At 41.2% G+C, this 16679-nt stretch overlaps 1 protein-coding gene across 1 annotated transcript in view; it reads right to left on the reverse strand.

The window, feature by feature from the left end:
• Positions 1-14743, reverse strand: part of LOC128664070 (sodium- and chloride-dependent neutral and basic amino acid transporter B(0+)-like) — a 108384-nt gene extending 93641 nt beyond the window's left edge. Inside the window, exons 1-6 of the mRNA XM_053718749.1 lie at positions 14714-14743; positions 14373-14432; positions 11025-11181; positions 8376-8507; positions 6447-6608; positions 2506-2723 (exon numbers count right to left, since the gene is read on the reverse strand). Of these exons, the coding sequence (XP_053574724.1) occupies positions 2506-2723; positions 6447-6608; positions 8376-8507; positions 11025-11181; positions 14373-14432; positions 14714-14743 (759 nt within the window). The remainder of the gene's footprint in view (positions 1-2505; positions 2724-6446; positions 6609-8375; positions 8508-11024; positions 11182-14372; positions 14433-14713) is intronic.
• Between the last annotated feature and the right edge of the window lie 1936 nt (positions 14744-16679).

The raw sequence follows: 16679 nt of genomic DNA on the forward strand, positions 1-16679 counted from the left end.
GGAGACACTCATTGCGAAAGTGATTACTTGACACTTTTTTCCTGAGTAACCGCTAGGGCCTTTGAAATTCCATCTATAGCAAACACCTCAGAACCGGTGGGTCCCCGTGTCTGGCTCCTTGACAACATATTCTGCAATCCACCCCATTCTTTGCCCATATTTTGCCTCTCCCCCTTGCCCCCAACCTGTCACTACAATGGCACCAATCCGATTAGCCACCCTTAATGCACAGGGTTTAAACTCCCCTATGAAGAGAAAACTCCTACTTAACTACCTCCATACCCATAAGGTCCACATCCTGTTTCTTCAGGAGACACATTGATCAGGGGATCCCCATGCTATTAAGAGCTCCCAATATTTTCCAATATGTGAAACAGCGTCTAACACAGAAGGGAAGACCCGAGGAGTGGCTATCCTGATTAGTAGGGACCTAACCTTTACATTAGAACATGTAGAGAGGGACACTGAGGGTAGATTCCTCATACTAGTCTGTAAACTTAACGACATCGTGTACACCTTAGTTTCTGTCTACGCACCGAATGCGAAGCAAATACCATTTACACGACAGTTTCTAGCTGGGGTAGACCAACTCAAAAGAGGACACCTAATCATAGGTGGAGACCTTAACATGGTATGGGACCCTCAAAAAGATAAACAATCCACTCTCACTACTCATGCGGACAGAAATATCTCGTCAACCTCTAATGCCTTCCGCAAACTTATGTACCAACATGACCTGTACGACGCGTGGAGGTGCTTAGCACCCATGGAAAAAGACTTTACACATCACTCTAAAGCCCACAATTCATTCTCAAGGATCGACTACATACTATGTGACTCATGCTCCTTGGACAAGATGATGAACCCTACCATTCGGCCATGCACGTGGTCAGATCACGACATGGTCTACCCAGATTTCTCTGAGTTGCAATCCTTAACCAATAGGCCCTCCTGGAGACTCTTTGACCAGCTACTAACCGAGAGAGAGCTTCCTACACTCACCGCGACGATAACTGACTTTTTGACTCATAATGACATTGGTACCACGGACCTAGATATAGTTTGGGCAACCCTCAAAGCCTATCTGAGAGGACACTTTATCAAAACATTTGCCCATTGTCGCAAGTCAGGAAACCAGTCACTAGCTAAGCTATACGGAGATCTCCGCTCTCTAGAGTCCTCTAATAAGTTATGCCCTGACTCCCAAATAGCCCAGCAGATAGGTTTAATCAGAGAAGAAATTTCTAAAAGGGAAACCTTAAGAGTACAAGATAGTCTGCATAGACTCAAACAGTTATATTATCATAAAGGCAATAGGGCAGACAGACTGCTAGCAAATAAGCTCAGAAAACGCACGCAGCAGAGTAGGATAGCCACCATCACCACCCAAAGGGGACCAGTCCATTCCCCTAAAGCAATAGGAGTAGCTTTCGCAGAATACTACTCCTCCCTCTATAATATCGCAACCACGGCAGATAGAGCCACCCCCAGTGACATTAGCAAGTTTCTGGAGGGGCTGGACCTTACCTGTATTACCAATTTACATTAGAGGAAGTTAAGGTGGCCATAGCCGGTTTGGCTCCCCACAAGGCCCCGGGACCAGATGGGTTCACAGTCGCCTTCTACCAGGCCCTCAGCCCCACACTCTCTCCGATTCTGCTCCGCTTCTTCGAAGGTGTGGCCCAACACGGTAGATTCCTCCCAGAATTTCTCGAGGCTAACATTATCACAATCCACAAAGAAGGCAAAGATCCCTCTCTATGCCCTAGCTATAGGCCCATCTCCCTTATTAATGTGGACGCCAAAATTTACGCCAAAATCCTCGCCAACAGATTGAACAAACACCTCCAGACACTTATACACCTAGATCAGGTAGGGTATTTCCTTAACAGGCAAGGCTCTGACAACACCTGTCATCTCCTAAACATTTACACAGAAGTAGCGGACTTGGGCCTCCCCATGCTCACCCTGTCACTCAACGCTGAAAAAGCGTTTGACAGGGTGAGGTGGGAATATTTATCCCAAACTCTAGTAGCGTTCGGTATGCCAGATGCCTTCATTAGAGCTGTTCTAGCACTCTACTCTTCCCCCACCACAGTGGTGAGGGGCCTGGGGTTTTGTTCCCCCACAATACAGATAATGAACAGGACCAGACAGGGGTGCCCCCTGTCCCCTCTCTTATTCGTACTGGCAATCGAGCCTTTAGGCGCTGCCATCAGGAGATGTCCTGACATACAGGGACTCCAACTCCATGACACCGTCCAGAAACTAGCTCTGTTCGCGGACGACCTTACAGTCTTCCTCACGGAACCCCTAGACTCCCTCCCTCCACTATTCCATCTGTTAAAGAGCTTCGGCGAACTCTCATATTACAAAATCAACGTTAGTAAAATGGAGGCATACTCTCTCAACATCCCCCCAAAAGAAGAGCACAGAATTCGACTCCTTTACTCCTTCAAATGGTCCAATATGGGCATAAAACACCTAGGTGTTTTCCTCTCTCACTCTAAACTGATAACTATTAGAGAAAACTATGAGAGCCTGCTGAAGGAGATCACACTGGAACTGAACTCCAAAAGGTATAGCGAGATCTCGTGGTTTGGCAGGGTGGCGGCCCTCAAAATGATGGTTCTGCCTAAGCTTACGTATATCTTCCGTTGTATTCCAATTCCAATTCTGATATCTCTGATTCGGAAGTTTCAGACTCTTTTCAATACCTATACCTGGCACAACAAAAAACCCTGTGTTGCAGCCCACATCCTGCAAACTCCCATAGAGAGGGGTGGGATGGGCCTCCCCAACGTGAGGAAATACCATGAGGCGGCAATGGTTACCCATGCCTCTGCGTGGGGTAATGGCCTCCCTGCCACTAGATGGAAGGAGTTGGAACAGGCATCGCTGCCAGAGTTTGTTGATTTGGAGGACCTCCTCTGGCTCCCCCCGCATTGGCAGACAAAAGTATGCATAGCCAACAGTATAGTCAAGGGGTGCCAGGAGAGTTGGCTGAAACTAAGACATAACAGACTTATAGCCCCACACCCCTCACCCGTACACTCTATTCGAGGTCTACTACTAGGAATACCTGACATGCACACCAACTCGTGGTCTGTCACGGATATAGTCTCTCTACTGGACTTCTATGAAAATAAACAATTAAAGGCACATGTGACTATGTTAGCCTCACCCACGGTGACCCTGAAGTTTCACTTTGATCTCTTGCGACTACGAATGCTTATGAGGTCTTGGGGCTTCCTAGAGGACAAACTGCGGGATTTTACCCCGTGGGAACTCCGCTGGAAAGCAAACCTCCAACTATACAAGCCTCTTTCAGCACACTATCAGTGCCTGCTGGAAGAACATAATCCCTCCAAAACGATTCACATGGAGGCCTGGGAGATCTACAGCTCATCCACTCACTTGAAGAATGGGAGGAGGCAATTAGCCTTACCAAAAAAGCCACCCACTGTGTAACCCTATACGAGCTCTATTTTAAAATAATTACGAGGTGGCATTTGGTACCCACAAAACTGCGGAAACTCTACCCGGACCATTCCCCCATGTGCTGGGGAGAGTGTGGGGAACAGGGCACCCCGCTCCACATTTGGTGGACATGCCCAAAGCTGGCCGGTGTCTGGAGAAAGATAGAGACCATATGTAAAGATCTGGACCTTGTGGAGGTGCTTAACCCGGCTCTTGCACTCCTACATCTAGGAGTTGAGTCACTCCCCAGAGCTAAACAAAATTTACTTATATGCATCCTCACTTCCACCAAATTACTTGTAGCCAGAAATTGGAAGAAAAGTCAGCCCCCCAGGTGGCAAGGGGTGGTGGACTGTGTGAACCACATTAGGAGCACGGAAAATTACGTATACAGGGAGCGTAAGCAACTGACTGACTTCTGCCTCATTTGGGAACCATGGGACACCCTCTTGACCCGTAAAAATACATAGCTAGAAAGACCAACGATGAACCCGAGATAACCCTGACGACTGACTACCCAAATCGCTATACCCTGAACCATACAGATAACAACAATACCCTTAATAGCTGCCCTTCAACCCTACCATATGAGTAAGCCAGACACGGGGAGCAAGAGAGAGCCTGTGGATGGATTAGTATGGCCTCTCTCGGCCCCCGCATTACAAATTGCGAGATGCGTGAACTGCCACGTATCTACACCCCTGCCGAAGCCTGTAATGATTGCCTATTTAGTATCCCTAGTGGACTGATCCACTAACTTAACGGCCATCCCAGTTACATTTCTACTAAGATGAACCAAAAGAACCGGTGTAGTTCAACAAGATCCTAAATGACGGCCTCTGTAAAAATGAGGTTCCTATGATAATAGAGGTGCTGTTCGCCTCTTGCAACAATGTTTATGTATCAATGTTATAACGTTATGTATTCAGTTAATAATGCATAAGCTGTCTGTTAACTGATTTACCTCAATAAAAATTATTTAAAAAAAATAAATAATGAAGTAATTCACTATTTTGATTAACTTTAAGTGAACCTGAATATCTTCTACAGAAATTTCTTTGGATACCAACTCAAAGAAAAAAACACACCAAGAGTAATAGCACCTGCTACACAAGCAATACCAACTGCTGGTTGAAACAAAACTCAGCTTGTTGAAAAGCTTTCCTATGATAAGCCCCTACTATTCAGACCATAGGATCTCTGCAGAAAGTGCTGTCATCTAAATGTGCACTTAGCTAGGGTGGGGATAGCTCTATCCATCTTAGGACAGTTTCCCAAAGCTCCACAAATGAAGCAAAGTCCATGAGCATCCTTTGAATTTAGTAGAAGTAAAAGGAATGCCTGTATTGTCACCCTTTAGAGCTTAACTGAGATATCACCTCAGGAACATAACAAACCTCTGAAGGTTTAGTTGGAGGTTTGATAATTAACTCAAGTTTTTTAACAGACTTTTCCTCAGACAAAAAACTGGATCCTTAACCCCTAACTTCTGTAATATCTCACTAATTAGGTATGTAAATGCATCATATAAAATAAAGGATAAATACTCAGAGACTTGATCTGTAAAAGAATCCTGCTCATGAGAAATACATTTTTTTCCATCAGAAAAGGGTTCAGAATCATCTGAGTCTAAATCTCTTTGTAAATCTGATGCGCTCTTGTCTTCGTGAGGAGCACTAGAGGAACTTTTGACCAAGATAAAGTTGGTCCCAGAACACAAATGTTTCCACTTACATGGAGGAGGCATGGAGAGCTATAACTATACAGTGATTGTAGAGCATACATAATTAAATACATGATGCCCAGGAGTCCCTTGAGAAGGACTCAAGGAAGAAGGATATATCTCCTCAGGGGGAAGAATAGGAAAAAATGCATAACGTGGACAATATAAACTAAACACCCTTTACTCACTTGTTTAGGGGGACTAACTTGCAAAGCACACACTTTGGTTGTGTACCTAAGTGGACTGTGTCTCCCCTGTAAAGGCTCTATTAGTAAGCATGGTGGTGGACCAGTTCAAGTCTGACAAAGAAAGGAAAAACAGATAAAGAGTCACACACTTAAAGTAACTGGATACATCATAAACACTGTATGAATATTACTGTGCAGCTTCATTGAGCACCTCTACCCCATGCAGCTCAATTGAGCTAATATATATGAAAAACTAACCCAATATATTCCAAATAATGGTCCAACAGGCATCAATTTCCCTTAGAAGATTGCTAAAGATGGTAGTCACTGTGAAGAAGAGTTGAGCTGAGAGAGGGAAGTGCCTCACCAAAAAATTAGCTATAGCAGTGCTCAAACTAAAATCCAAGTAAATTCAGTAACAAAAACATATAGGTCTAGATTACAAGTGGTCCTCTAAATTTATTGTGCGTGCAATATAGCTCATGCTCATGTTAATTTGCACATGTATTACAAGTTGAAAGTAAACACGTTCCCTCAAGCACAACCGAATTTAGCGTACGTTGGGTTAGCGCGACTGAAGACCTTGCATAAAGTGTTAGGGATAAAATGAAAGTTGCACCAAACACAACAAAAATGTATTAAAATAATCCGTTACACTTCTATAAACGCTATCTGATAAAAAATATTCATAAATATATTAATAGAAAATTATTAGAAGAGTTCAAAGGTATATGGTATATGGCCAAGTATTTGACTGCAAAGTAGCTTTGTTTGGTTTCAAACAGCTTGTCATATACCATATCTCTTTCTTTTTATACGTGAGTGAACTACTTCATTTTTTACAAGCGAATAGAGATATGGGATAGAAGTGACTGAGGCAGAGAAAGAGAGCGGTAAAGGAGAAAGATACATAGGTGCATACAAAAGGTATAGGCGATAAAAAAGGTGCATACAGAGGTATTCTCTAAATGATTAATGAACATTTCTTAAATACCTGATTTCATTTATATTAAAAAAATATAATGATAATAAGAGTAAGTAATACGAAGAAATACCTGCCAAGCTGCTCCGGCATTTCTCATCAGCCCATGCAAAGCAATCAGACCATGGTAGGATACGTTGGAATGAGGCAAATAAATAGTACAAGCTGTAGGCAACAATAACATTGTAATAAATTGACACCAACGCTGATATTAGAACCATCGTTATGCCAACACCTGAAAACAGTAAAAAATTATTATTCTCTGTGGTTTAACACCAACACACATATTAATTTAAACTCAGTAAGAATACAAAATAACAACCTTGTAAAAAAAAAATCTTATTTTTTTTCTAGAAAGCTATTTCTTTAAAGCTTTCCAGATCTTAGTCAATCAGGCCACATGATAACATTTTGGAGAGGTTTTTTATGACCAAATCTGAATCTAAGTTGTTATTTTTCAGCTGCCATCCCACCTCATGCTTTTTAACTTTTTTTGGCAACCATCACTTAATAAAAATATAGTCTCCATTACAATCTATCTGAAAGCCCATATAAAGCGTATTGCATGGCTTTTTCATTGGTTTTCTAATTTGAACATTTGCCAGTCCATTTGAAAAACCCACAATGACCCATTTATCACAAGTTTTTCAAATGCATTTATGGCATTAAAACAACACCAGTGCCTTGCACATGGCCATTTTAACAGTTGTATTCAAATACAAGAGAAAATATTTTTTCAGGACTTTTCAAATTTCATACACATTAGATTTGCTGAAAATGTTTTTTTTTTCTTTATGTTTTAAGTAGTCTTTCGAGGCTTTTTGTAAAGCTTGTTTTGTAAAGTTAATATGCATGGTCAGTAGTACACCAAGGGGCATATCTATCAAGCTCCGAATGGAGCTAGACGCCCCGTGTTTCTAAAGACCTCTGCTCTATAACCTGTCCGCCTGCTCTGAGCAGGCAGACAGAGATCGCCGGAATTCAACCCGATCAAGTACGATCGGGTTGATTGACACCCCCCTGCTGGTGGCCGATTGGCCGAGAGTTTGCAGGGGGCGGCGTTGCACTAGCAGCTCACAAGAGCTGCTGGTGCAATGCTGAATACACAGAGCGTATTGCTCTCCGCATTCAGCGAGGTATGTCGGACCTGATCCGCACTGTCTGATCAGCTCTGACATACCTTTGATAAATATCCCCCCAAATATTTTTTCATAAAGAAAAAGTTTCTATATACATGAAAAATCTAAGATACTAAGGGGTAAATTTATCATGGTGCGGACAGACATGATCCACTATAGCGAATCATGTCTGCCGCACATCGATAAATGCTGACAGCATACGCTGTCGGCATTTATCATTGCACCAGCAGTTCTTGTGAACTGCTGGTGCAATACCGCCCCCCTGCAGATTTGCGGCCAATCGCCCGCTAGAAGGGGGTGTCAATCAACCCTATCGTATTCGATCAGGCTGATTGCTGTCCGCCACCTCAGAGGTCTTAGGACCGCTGCTTCTTAACTTCTGCTTCATGCAGAACTGAAGAGGAGTGGGTCGGAAGCAGCATCCGCTGCTTCAGAAAAAGACCCCTGTCTGCATTTAACATTGCACAAGCATTCGTTGTGAAATGCTTGTGCAATGCTGCCCCCTGTAAATTTGTGGCTGCTAGCAGGAGGGGTCAATCATCCCAATAGTATCTGATCAGGATGATTGCAGTCCGCCACCTCAGAATATCATTATTTCCAGATTGCTATTTCTCTAAATGCTGGGGCACTACACAAACTAATTATTTTCTCTGTTGGTTGCAGTCCAGATCAATGGCAATCTGAAATGAAAATGACCCCACTCAAAGGAACAATTATTAAATCTAATTTATGATAAAAAAAGGCAAAATGCTCTGCTAGGGTCAAATAGCTTTACTTTATAATTGCTCCATGGCCATTTTACAGCACTAAATAAACCAACCAATGTCAATATTGAAAACAAGAAAAAAAAATTTGTAAAAAACCTTGAAAGATTGGCGCTATTCTCCAGATGGAAACAGGACCCAGACTTGCAAATTGCCCCAAGGAACATTCCAGAAAGAACAACGGTAATCCAGCCAGTGCCAACATAATTATATATGGGATTAGAAATGCACCTGTCACATAAAGGTATATATGAAATTTAAATTGCGATTTAGATTTAAAAATATTCTGCACAAACAGTACACTTAATATAGTTTTCCTTTGCCTGTAAAATGAATATTACATGATCATCAATTGACTCTAAAATTATAAAGATATAAACCTCATTTAAATCCCTTGTTCATCCAATCTACTTGATTATTCATAGAGAAAATGTCACATTATGCTCTGAAATACTTTGTGTTCATTCAAAAATGTGTTTCCAAAAACATTATCAGAGTGCTGAATTCTCATGGTAGAAATATAAAACAATTGCTATATCTTTCTTCCCTTTTATAGTAAGTTAAAGGGACATTATACACTCATTTTTTCTTTGCATAAATGTATTGTAGATTATCTATTTATATAGCCTATAATTTTCATTTTCTTTTTAAATGTAGTTTTGCTTATTTTTAAATAACATTGCTCTGATTTTCAGACTCCTAACAAAGTCCCAAATACCGTTGTTCTAAAGTAAATGGTATACCATAGGAATGTGTATACCACGTCACTTCCGGTGACGTATTATCAGCTGTTGGAGCGATGTGGCGCACAATGCGCATGCGCACAAGGTCCGTGTAATGTGTGACAGGAGCTGTTGTGTTGAGCAGCCAGGATACTTCTGGAAAATATATTTATAGCATGTCATACTGCTAATCAGCGCTGTGACAGTTTGCACATTAGTGGGGATCAGTTAGACAGCTTCTTGCCAACAATGTGTTCAGCAGTACTGTGAAGTTTGTGCCTGGCAGAACTTACGATCCTTATGCCTATTACCTACATTAGCTGACAGTTCTATTGTGAGGAGCATTTTATTGCGCTCCTCACAATAGAGTTGACGTTAACGCCAATGAGAAGCATGGGATCACGGCACAAGAGGCTCAACCTGCTCCTGCTTTTTGGAGCAGGTTGAGCCTCTTGTGCATGCGCATTGAGCGTCACCCCCCCCAGCAGCTGAGTCACATGACCTAAAGTGACGTGGTATACACATTCCTATGCGGTATACCATTTTCTTTAGAACACCATCAGCTACCTTCTCCAGCTTGCTCCTGTTTGTGTAAAGGGTCTTTTCATATGAAAAAGAAGGGGGAGTTTTTTATTTCCCACTTGCAGTGGGCTTTCCAACTACCTTTTCAACAGAGCTAAACTGGGAGCTTCTAAGTACGTTTTTAAACAGTTTTATACTGGATTTTTATATCAGTATCTGTGCATCTTATTCTTTATAGTAGTGTATATTACATGCAGTTATATAAAAATGAGTGTATACTGTCTTTTTAAAGATTATTAAAATGTATTCACCAATGTTATATGAAAGCAGTAGGGCCATAATTAAAGGGACATGAAACCCAAAACTTTTCTTTCATGATTTAGGTAGAACATACAATTTTAAGCAACTTTCCAGTTTACTTCTATTATCAAATTTCCTTCATTCTCTTGGTATGCTTTGTTGAAGGAGCAGCAATGCACTACTGGTTTTTAAGTAAACACATGGGTGAGTCAATGACAATCGGTATATATATGCAGCTACCTATCAGTTCTTTGCGGCTCCTGAGCTTACCTAGATAAACCTTTCAGCAAAGGATAACAAGAGAAGGAAGCAAATTAAATAATAGAAGAAAATTGGAAAGTTTTTTAAAATTGTTTGTTCTGTCTAAATCATGAATGACTACTTATGACTTTAGTGTGGCTTTAAATGTTTAAATGATGGCCTAGATAACAAATGGAGTGTTACAGTACTCATGTCAGATATATTAGCTGTGTAATTGTCCTCATGTAATAGATTTCTATGAGGGACCGCAATATAATTATTTGTTTTGTGCAAAATTCTGTTTAGGTAGCTGTTAATTTATTTTCGTTTTAAGGTATACCTGAGCACACAATAACAAGCGGTAAAGGTTAATATCAGATATTTAAAATTGTACACTAAGGGGGAGATTTAATAAGCAGCGGATGCTGCTTTCTACGCCCGAAGTTTCCAGCTCGCCAAAAAATTAACGTAAGAAGCAGCGGTCATAAGACCACTGATTCTTAACCTTTCCGCCACCTTTTATCCATTGAAAGTATAAGGAGAGCTATATATGTATCATGCAAATTAAAATGCTTTGGCTAAATAATTTAACCAACAGCTTTTAATACTTGATAGAGCACCATTAATTGCGCATAGCCAAGCACTACATGCATTAACAATTGCACTCCCCTAGTAATGTAGACCTATGTGTTTAACAATGTTCTTTACCCCTTTTTGGGGATTCAATTTGGCTCTACTGAAGCAATTGAGTGCACTACTGGGAGCTAGCTAAGTGAGCCAATGGCATATGTGTGTAGCCACCAATCACCAGCTAGCTTTCTGAAGTGCATTGCTGCTCCTGAGCCTACCTATGAATGTTTTTCAACAAATGATAACAAGAGAACAAATGTTATATTATCCTTTTAAAGAATATCTCCCATTATTTTGAAAATTTTGTTTTTGATATCTATACAACGCAATTTACCTCCACCATGTTGGAAAGCAAGGTAAGGAAATCTCCAGACATTTCCAAGACCTACAGCATACCCCACCATAGACAGCAAGTAATCTGTTTTACTTGCCCAAACTTCTCGATCTGGATTTTCTTCAGTGTTATCATTTTTGTCTTTTGGCTGTTCATCGTCCTGTAAAAAAAACAAAAAACAAAAAAACATTTTTAATTTGTCCAATCTTCAAAATGTATAATATTATATTTTTGTGTTTAAAGATTAACAAGTACAGAATAATTCAAGGGAAGATATTCATTGTACTTTCTATGCATGATGGTACATAGATACTGTTTGCAGAAGTCGTCTTATATCTACCCACAAATTAGTGCTGTTAATATATATGTATATGCTTACATACCTATATATTTATGTGTTAATATGTGTATATACACACTTAAACACATAAATATATACATATACATATATATTTTTATTTTGCTCTCCAATGCTGCGCAATTTGCCCCCTGCGCTGCTCTAGGTGGATTTCTGTGTCTGGTGACATAAGAACAAGGCTCCCATTGGAATCTGTTCTTGTGAGTGCATTGCATCTGACTTGTAATACCAGCACACATTTACGCGCGCTGGTATTACTGAGAGGAGTGCAAATATAGTGCTCGCAAAAGCGCAATATTGCACTCCACTCATAATCTAGGTCTTAACAGGGAGCATCTGACGCTGATAACGTTTTATTTCTAACTAAGGTACAAAATAAATTGCATTGCTTTAGTGTACTTTTACTAGAATTGCATTGTTCCCCAGCGTACATTTGGTGACATTATTATGCAACCTTTATTGTCTATGAAAATGCAGTTGTGTGCGATTGAGTTCAGTATACATAACCTGTTTTTGTATTATACAAATTAAGGATCAGGAGATGCAATCACATGACAAAAATACTACAAACGTGATTGGCTTATGAGGAGGTTTTGTTTACATACTGGTCACTGATTCATGATGTGATAACGTATTAAGGGCCAGATTACGAGTGGAGCGCAAACGCTAGAATGATTACCGCAACATCAGAGCTCTGTTAAACTGTTTCTTGAAACTAAGAAGTTGCATAAAACACATCAAACATACATAGTTACACTCATAACAACACTTTCTAATAAAATTATTTAAAAAAAATATTGTACACAAAAGTTATAATGGCTCAAAGATATGAGGTCTCAGGTGTTAGGAAAAGTAAGGCAGGAAAAGGGATTAAAAGGATGGTTGAAAAGCTCTTCTCTTGCATAATTGGTTGCTGAAGAGTGTGGCAGGGCTGCACAAGCAAATGTTTGTGCAATGTTAAATGTGGTAAAATAAATTGAGTCCTTCACTGGTGTAGGTCAGGAGTGGAAGCTCAGGGTTGTCGCATCCACTGCCTCTTAAAGGGATACTAAACCTAAAATTTTTCTTTCATGATTCAGATAGAGCATGCGATTTTAAGCAACTTTCTAATTTACTCCTATTATCAATTTTTCTTCGTTCTCTTGGTATCTTTATTTGAAAAAGCAGTAATGAAAGCTTTAGAGCCAGACCATTTTTGGTTCAGCACCTGGGAAGCGCTTGCTGATTGGTGGCTAAATGTAGCAACCAATCAGCAAGCCCTACCCAGGTGCTGAACCAAAAATGGGCCGGCTCCAAAGTTTTTATTCCTGCTTTTGAACAAAAATACCAAGAGAACTAAGAAAAATTGATAATAGGAGTAAATTAGAAAGTTGCTTAAAATTGCATTGAAATAGAAAATGTGGGTTTAGTATCCCTATTGCTAGGAGACAGGTTCTCTAACTGGGAACCTTATCTACCCACAATTTGATGAATGTTATGTTCTGTTAAATAGCTGTTGCAGTGTCAACAAATGGACTAAACAAGGTGAGAGATGAGATAAAAGATAGGAGTCCATTCTGGCAAGCATATATGTAAAATATATATGGCCCAATTACAAGTAGAGTTTTCTTGATAGCAGGTGCACAATCAAGATCGCTGGACCATGCTAAGATTGGGTCTACAATTACAAATCCCTTTAGCGCGTCATATACTTTTAATGGATAGCACGACTGAGCTAAACATCACCGAGACTACAAGTTGTGAGTTATGTGTTGTACTTAAAGTGAATGTCAAGCTAACACTATTACCTAAACTGAAACGATAGCTGTTAAAAAACGAATGAGAGTTTAATTCATCAAATCGTTAGTAGATTCTTATCTTCAGAGATATTTCACTCTGAACACTAGGGATAAGAGTCGAAGTCCGGTCGCCATTTACAGCAATTGATTGACAGATCACTCATCTGCAATCAACAAATCGTTGTTTCACCCCCGAGGCGTTCATCCCCTTTGCACAAACGTCACTGCCCGGGGGAAAACAACGATTTGTTGATTGCAGATGAGTCATCTGTCAATCAAATGCTGTAAATGGCTGTAAATGGCGATCAGAGCTTCGGCTTTAATCCCTATAGCGTTCAGAGTTAAATATCTCTGAAGATAATTGTAATATTTATTTGAAAAAGAGATGTGACACTTTAGGGCAATGCCCTTCAAAAGCCCTTCTAAGGGCTATTCTTAAAGAGACACTAAACCCAGATTTGTTCTTTCATGATTCAGATAGAGCATGCAACTTTCTAATTTACTCCTATTATCAATTTTTCTTTGTTCTTTTGCTATCTTTATTTAAAAAGCAGTAATGTGATGCATTGGAGCCAGCCCATTTTTGGTTGAGAACCTGGGTTATGCTTGCTTATTGGTGGGTAAATTTAAGCCTCCAATAAGCAAGCACTATCCATCGTGCTAAATAGGGATGGGCGAATGTGTAATTTTCCGAATTCGAATGTTAGAACGAATGTTATTACCGAAATTCGAATTACAAATCCGAATGTTGATACGAACTAATATTCTTAAAAATTCTATAATCGGGGGCGGAGCCAAGCTGTGCTGGAACATGGCCTCACATTAGGAGCGCTCCGTGTTAGCCTTCACTCTCATCTTTAAAAAAAGGGGACTCTGGCGGGCCTGGACCCGCACCTGAGCATTGTCCTACGGCACTTCCGCAAAGTTGAGCTGCCTGTAAACTTACGAAGCAACGCCATCTTACCTGAGATGGAGCAGTGGGACCTCTTACCTAATCGCCAGGTCCTCGGGCTGTGTTACTACTTCGGGAGCCTCTTGCTTCACGGGGGCAGCTGTTCCTCTGAAGCTACTGACCGCGGATTGATCACTGAGGGGGCGGCAGAGCCATCAGAACTGACCAGACGAGTCCGACCCACGTGGCTGCTTTTCACCTTCTCTGACAGTCGGCCGCCAGGGATATCTTTGAGACCGAGACCTACCAGGTACAATCATGCCTAGGTTACTGGTGAAATATAGGGGCCTTATATTAACAACAGTAAAACGGAGGAGGGCCTAACTTTGCAACAGCCGACATAGAAGCTTTCTACTCGCTGCAAAATCATAAGCTAAGGAAGTTTATAACCCCGAGGGGCCTCGCTCCATGTGGCCAAGTTTTATCAAAACAGCAGGGCAGCTAACTTAATCCCTTCTTTCTTGGGGGCCAATTTCATCATATACATATAATGACACCCAAAAAGGGTCATAAAATGGATAAGCCGCCCAAGGCATCTACACAGACCCCCTCTGTCTCTAACTTTTTTCACACTTCTGAACATAATGCTCAAATAACTGACTCTCAACCTGCTGCAGGTTCTCAGGGTCATATGCCCAGCCAGCAGGATTCTCTTCAGGCCATTCATATGCAACTGGCGACACTACCATCTAAGTCTGACCTAGAGTCCCTGAAATCATTTATAAAAGAAGAGATCGGAGACCTAAAGAAAGATTTAAATGAGATGGATTCAAGGATTGATTATTTGGAGGAGGGCCAGGACGCTTTGAATAACCTTGTTAGTTCAAATACCCAACAACTCTCTATCCAGGACTTCATGGTCCATTCATTGCCAGATAAAATAGAGGACCTCGACAATCGTGGATGCAGGAACAACCTGCCTGTCCGCGGCATCCCCGAGGATATTCTACAAGATCAACTGAAGCCTTTCTTCATTGGCTTCTTTCTCCACCTCTCTCCAAACTCTCTGCCTTTACTCCCTGAGGACATTGATAGAGCCCATAGGGCCCTGCAGCCTCTCCCCAAGCCCCCCTCGCCTTTGAGAGACGTGGTCATCCGATTTTTATGATATACTGCTAAAGATGACATTTGGCAGGCAGCCAGAACAAACCACAATATCTCCTACCAAGGCCACTCTCTTCAAGTCTATCAGGAACTTAGTCCCTATACAATCCAAAGGCGCTGAGAGACCAAGTTTATTACAGCTACCTTACAGGAACACCGCATAAAGTACCGTGGGGCTTTCCATTTAGTCTGATTGTCTCCCATAATGGATCACAAGTTGTCTACAGGGACTTCAATGATCTCGATCACCTCTCCAGATCTCTCAACATAAAATTATCCCCCCCCTGCTGAAGCTGCACTTAATCTACCTCCTATCCCGGCCGACCCTGGCCCTTCTACCGCCAAGGATCAGCGCCCCCAATGGCACAGGGTTCGGTCCAAGAGGAGGAAGATGGGTCCCCTGTCCTCAGATGAAGGTGACCCCCGAGTTGAAGGTTCTGCTTCCTTTGACTGTGCACTTTCTCACACCACTTGGCGAGTATAGGATCTAAGTCTGCTCCCAGGACAGTTCCAGAATGCCAGATCCTTTGCCGACCTCAAGTAATGTACCACCAGGATGTTTGCTTGTTTTCCTATAGGGGCACCCCCTTACAAACTTTCTTTTGGCCCAAGGCCTGAACAGATGGGGAGATTGTGGTGACACCTGGGACTATGTCTGGTAACATGTTGAAACTTATAATGTATGCTCTATATATAGGGTGACCGCACCAACCATAAGTTGTAAAGTGCTCAGGCACGGGATAGAGTCGGTCTTCAACTCAATAATAATAAATAATCAATAATACCAGCCAATGAGTCTTAGAGAAAAAAGCCCTGGAAGGGGACATGTACATATGGGCCATCGAGAAGGGATTTAAAATATATCTTAGTGTGATGCCACGGTGAGCGGCATATGGCTAAAGCTGGGTGGGTCATAGTTAAACAGGGTAACCTGGACACATCAAAGGGGTTGAAGTGTTTGAGCAGTAGCGAAAAGCTGTACCCAGCGTATATGTTAAATGTACACCCCCCCCCCATCACACAGCATCTGACATTAACAGCAGACATTATAAATAATCAATAATCCCAGCCAATGAGTTTTAGAGAAAACATTTTTTTTTAATTATCAATTTTAATGCAACTACAATATTCACAAACAGTGTATGCCATGAACCTCTCAGGAAAGATAAGAGGTAGGCTCACTCGTATCCACACAAACCCCATCCACCAAAACACATCCGTACCACATACAGTGTAAATATATACTGGGTCAATTGATACAGAAAAGAAACAAAGTATAAATATATACTGGGTCAATTGAAACAGAAAAGAAAAAAACAGAAAAGAAAAAAAACACAACCGTGTAAATATGTACTATATGAATTAGTGCAAAGGTTCACAACCATGTAAATATGTACTTTATGAATTGATACAAAAATTCCCACCCCTAGGCCTCCCCAGGGAGTGGAGAAGAACAGCACCAC

Source organism: Bombina bombina, chromosome 1, assembly GCF_027579735.1.
Source record: "Bombina bombina isolate aBomBom1 chromosome 1, aBomBom1.pri, whole genome shotgun sequence".
NCBI classification, from domain to species: Eukaryota; Metazoa; Chordata; class Amphibia; order Anura; family Bombinatoridae; genus Bombina; species Bombina bombina.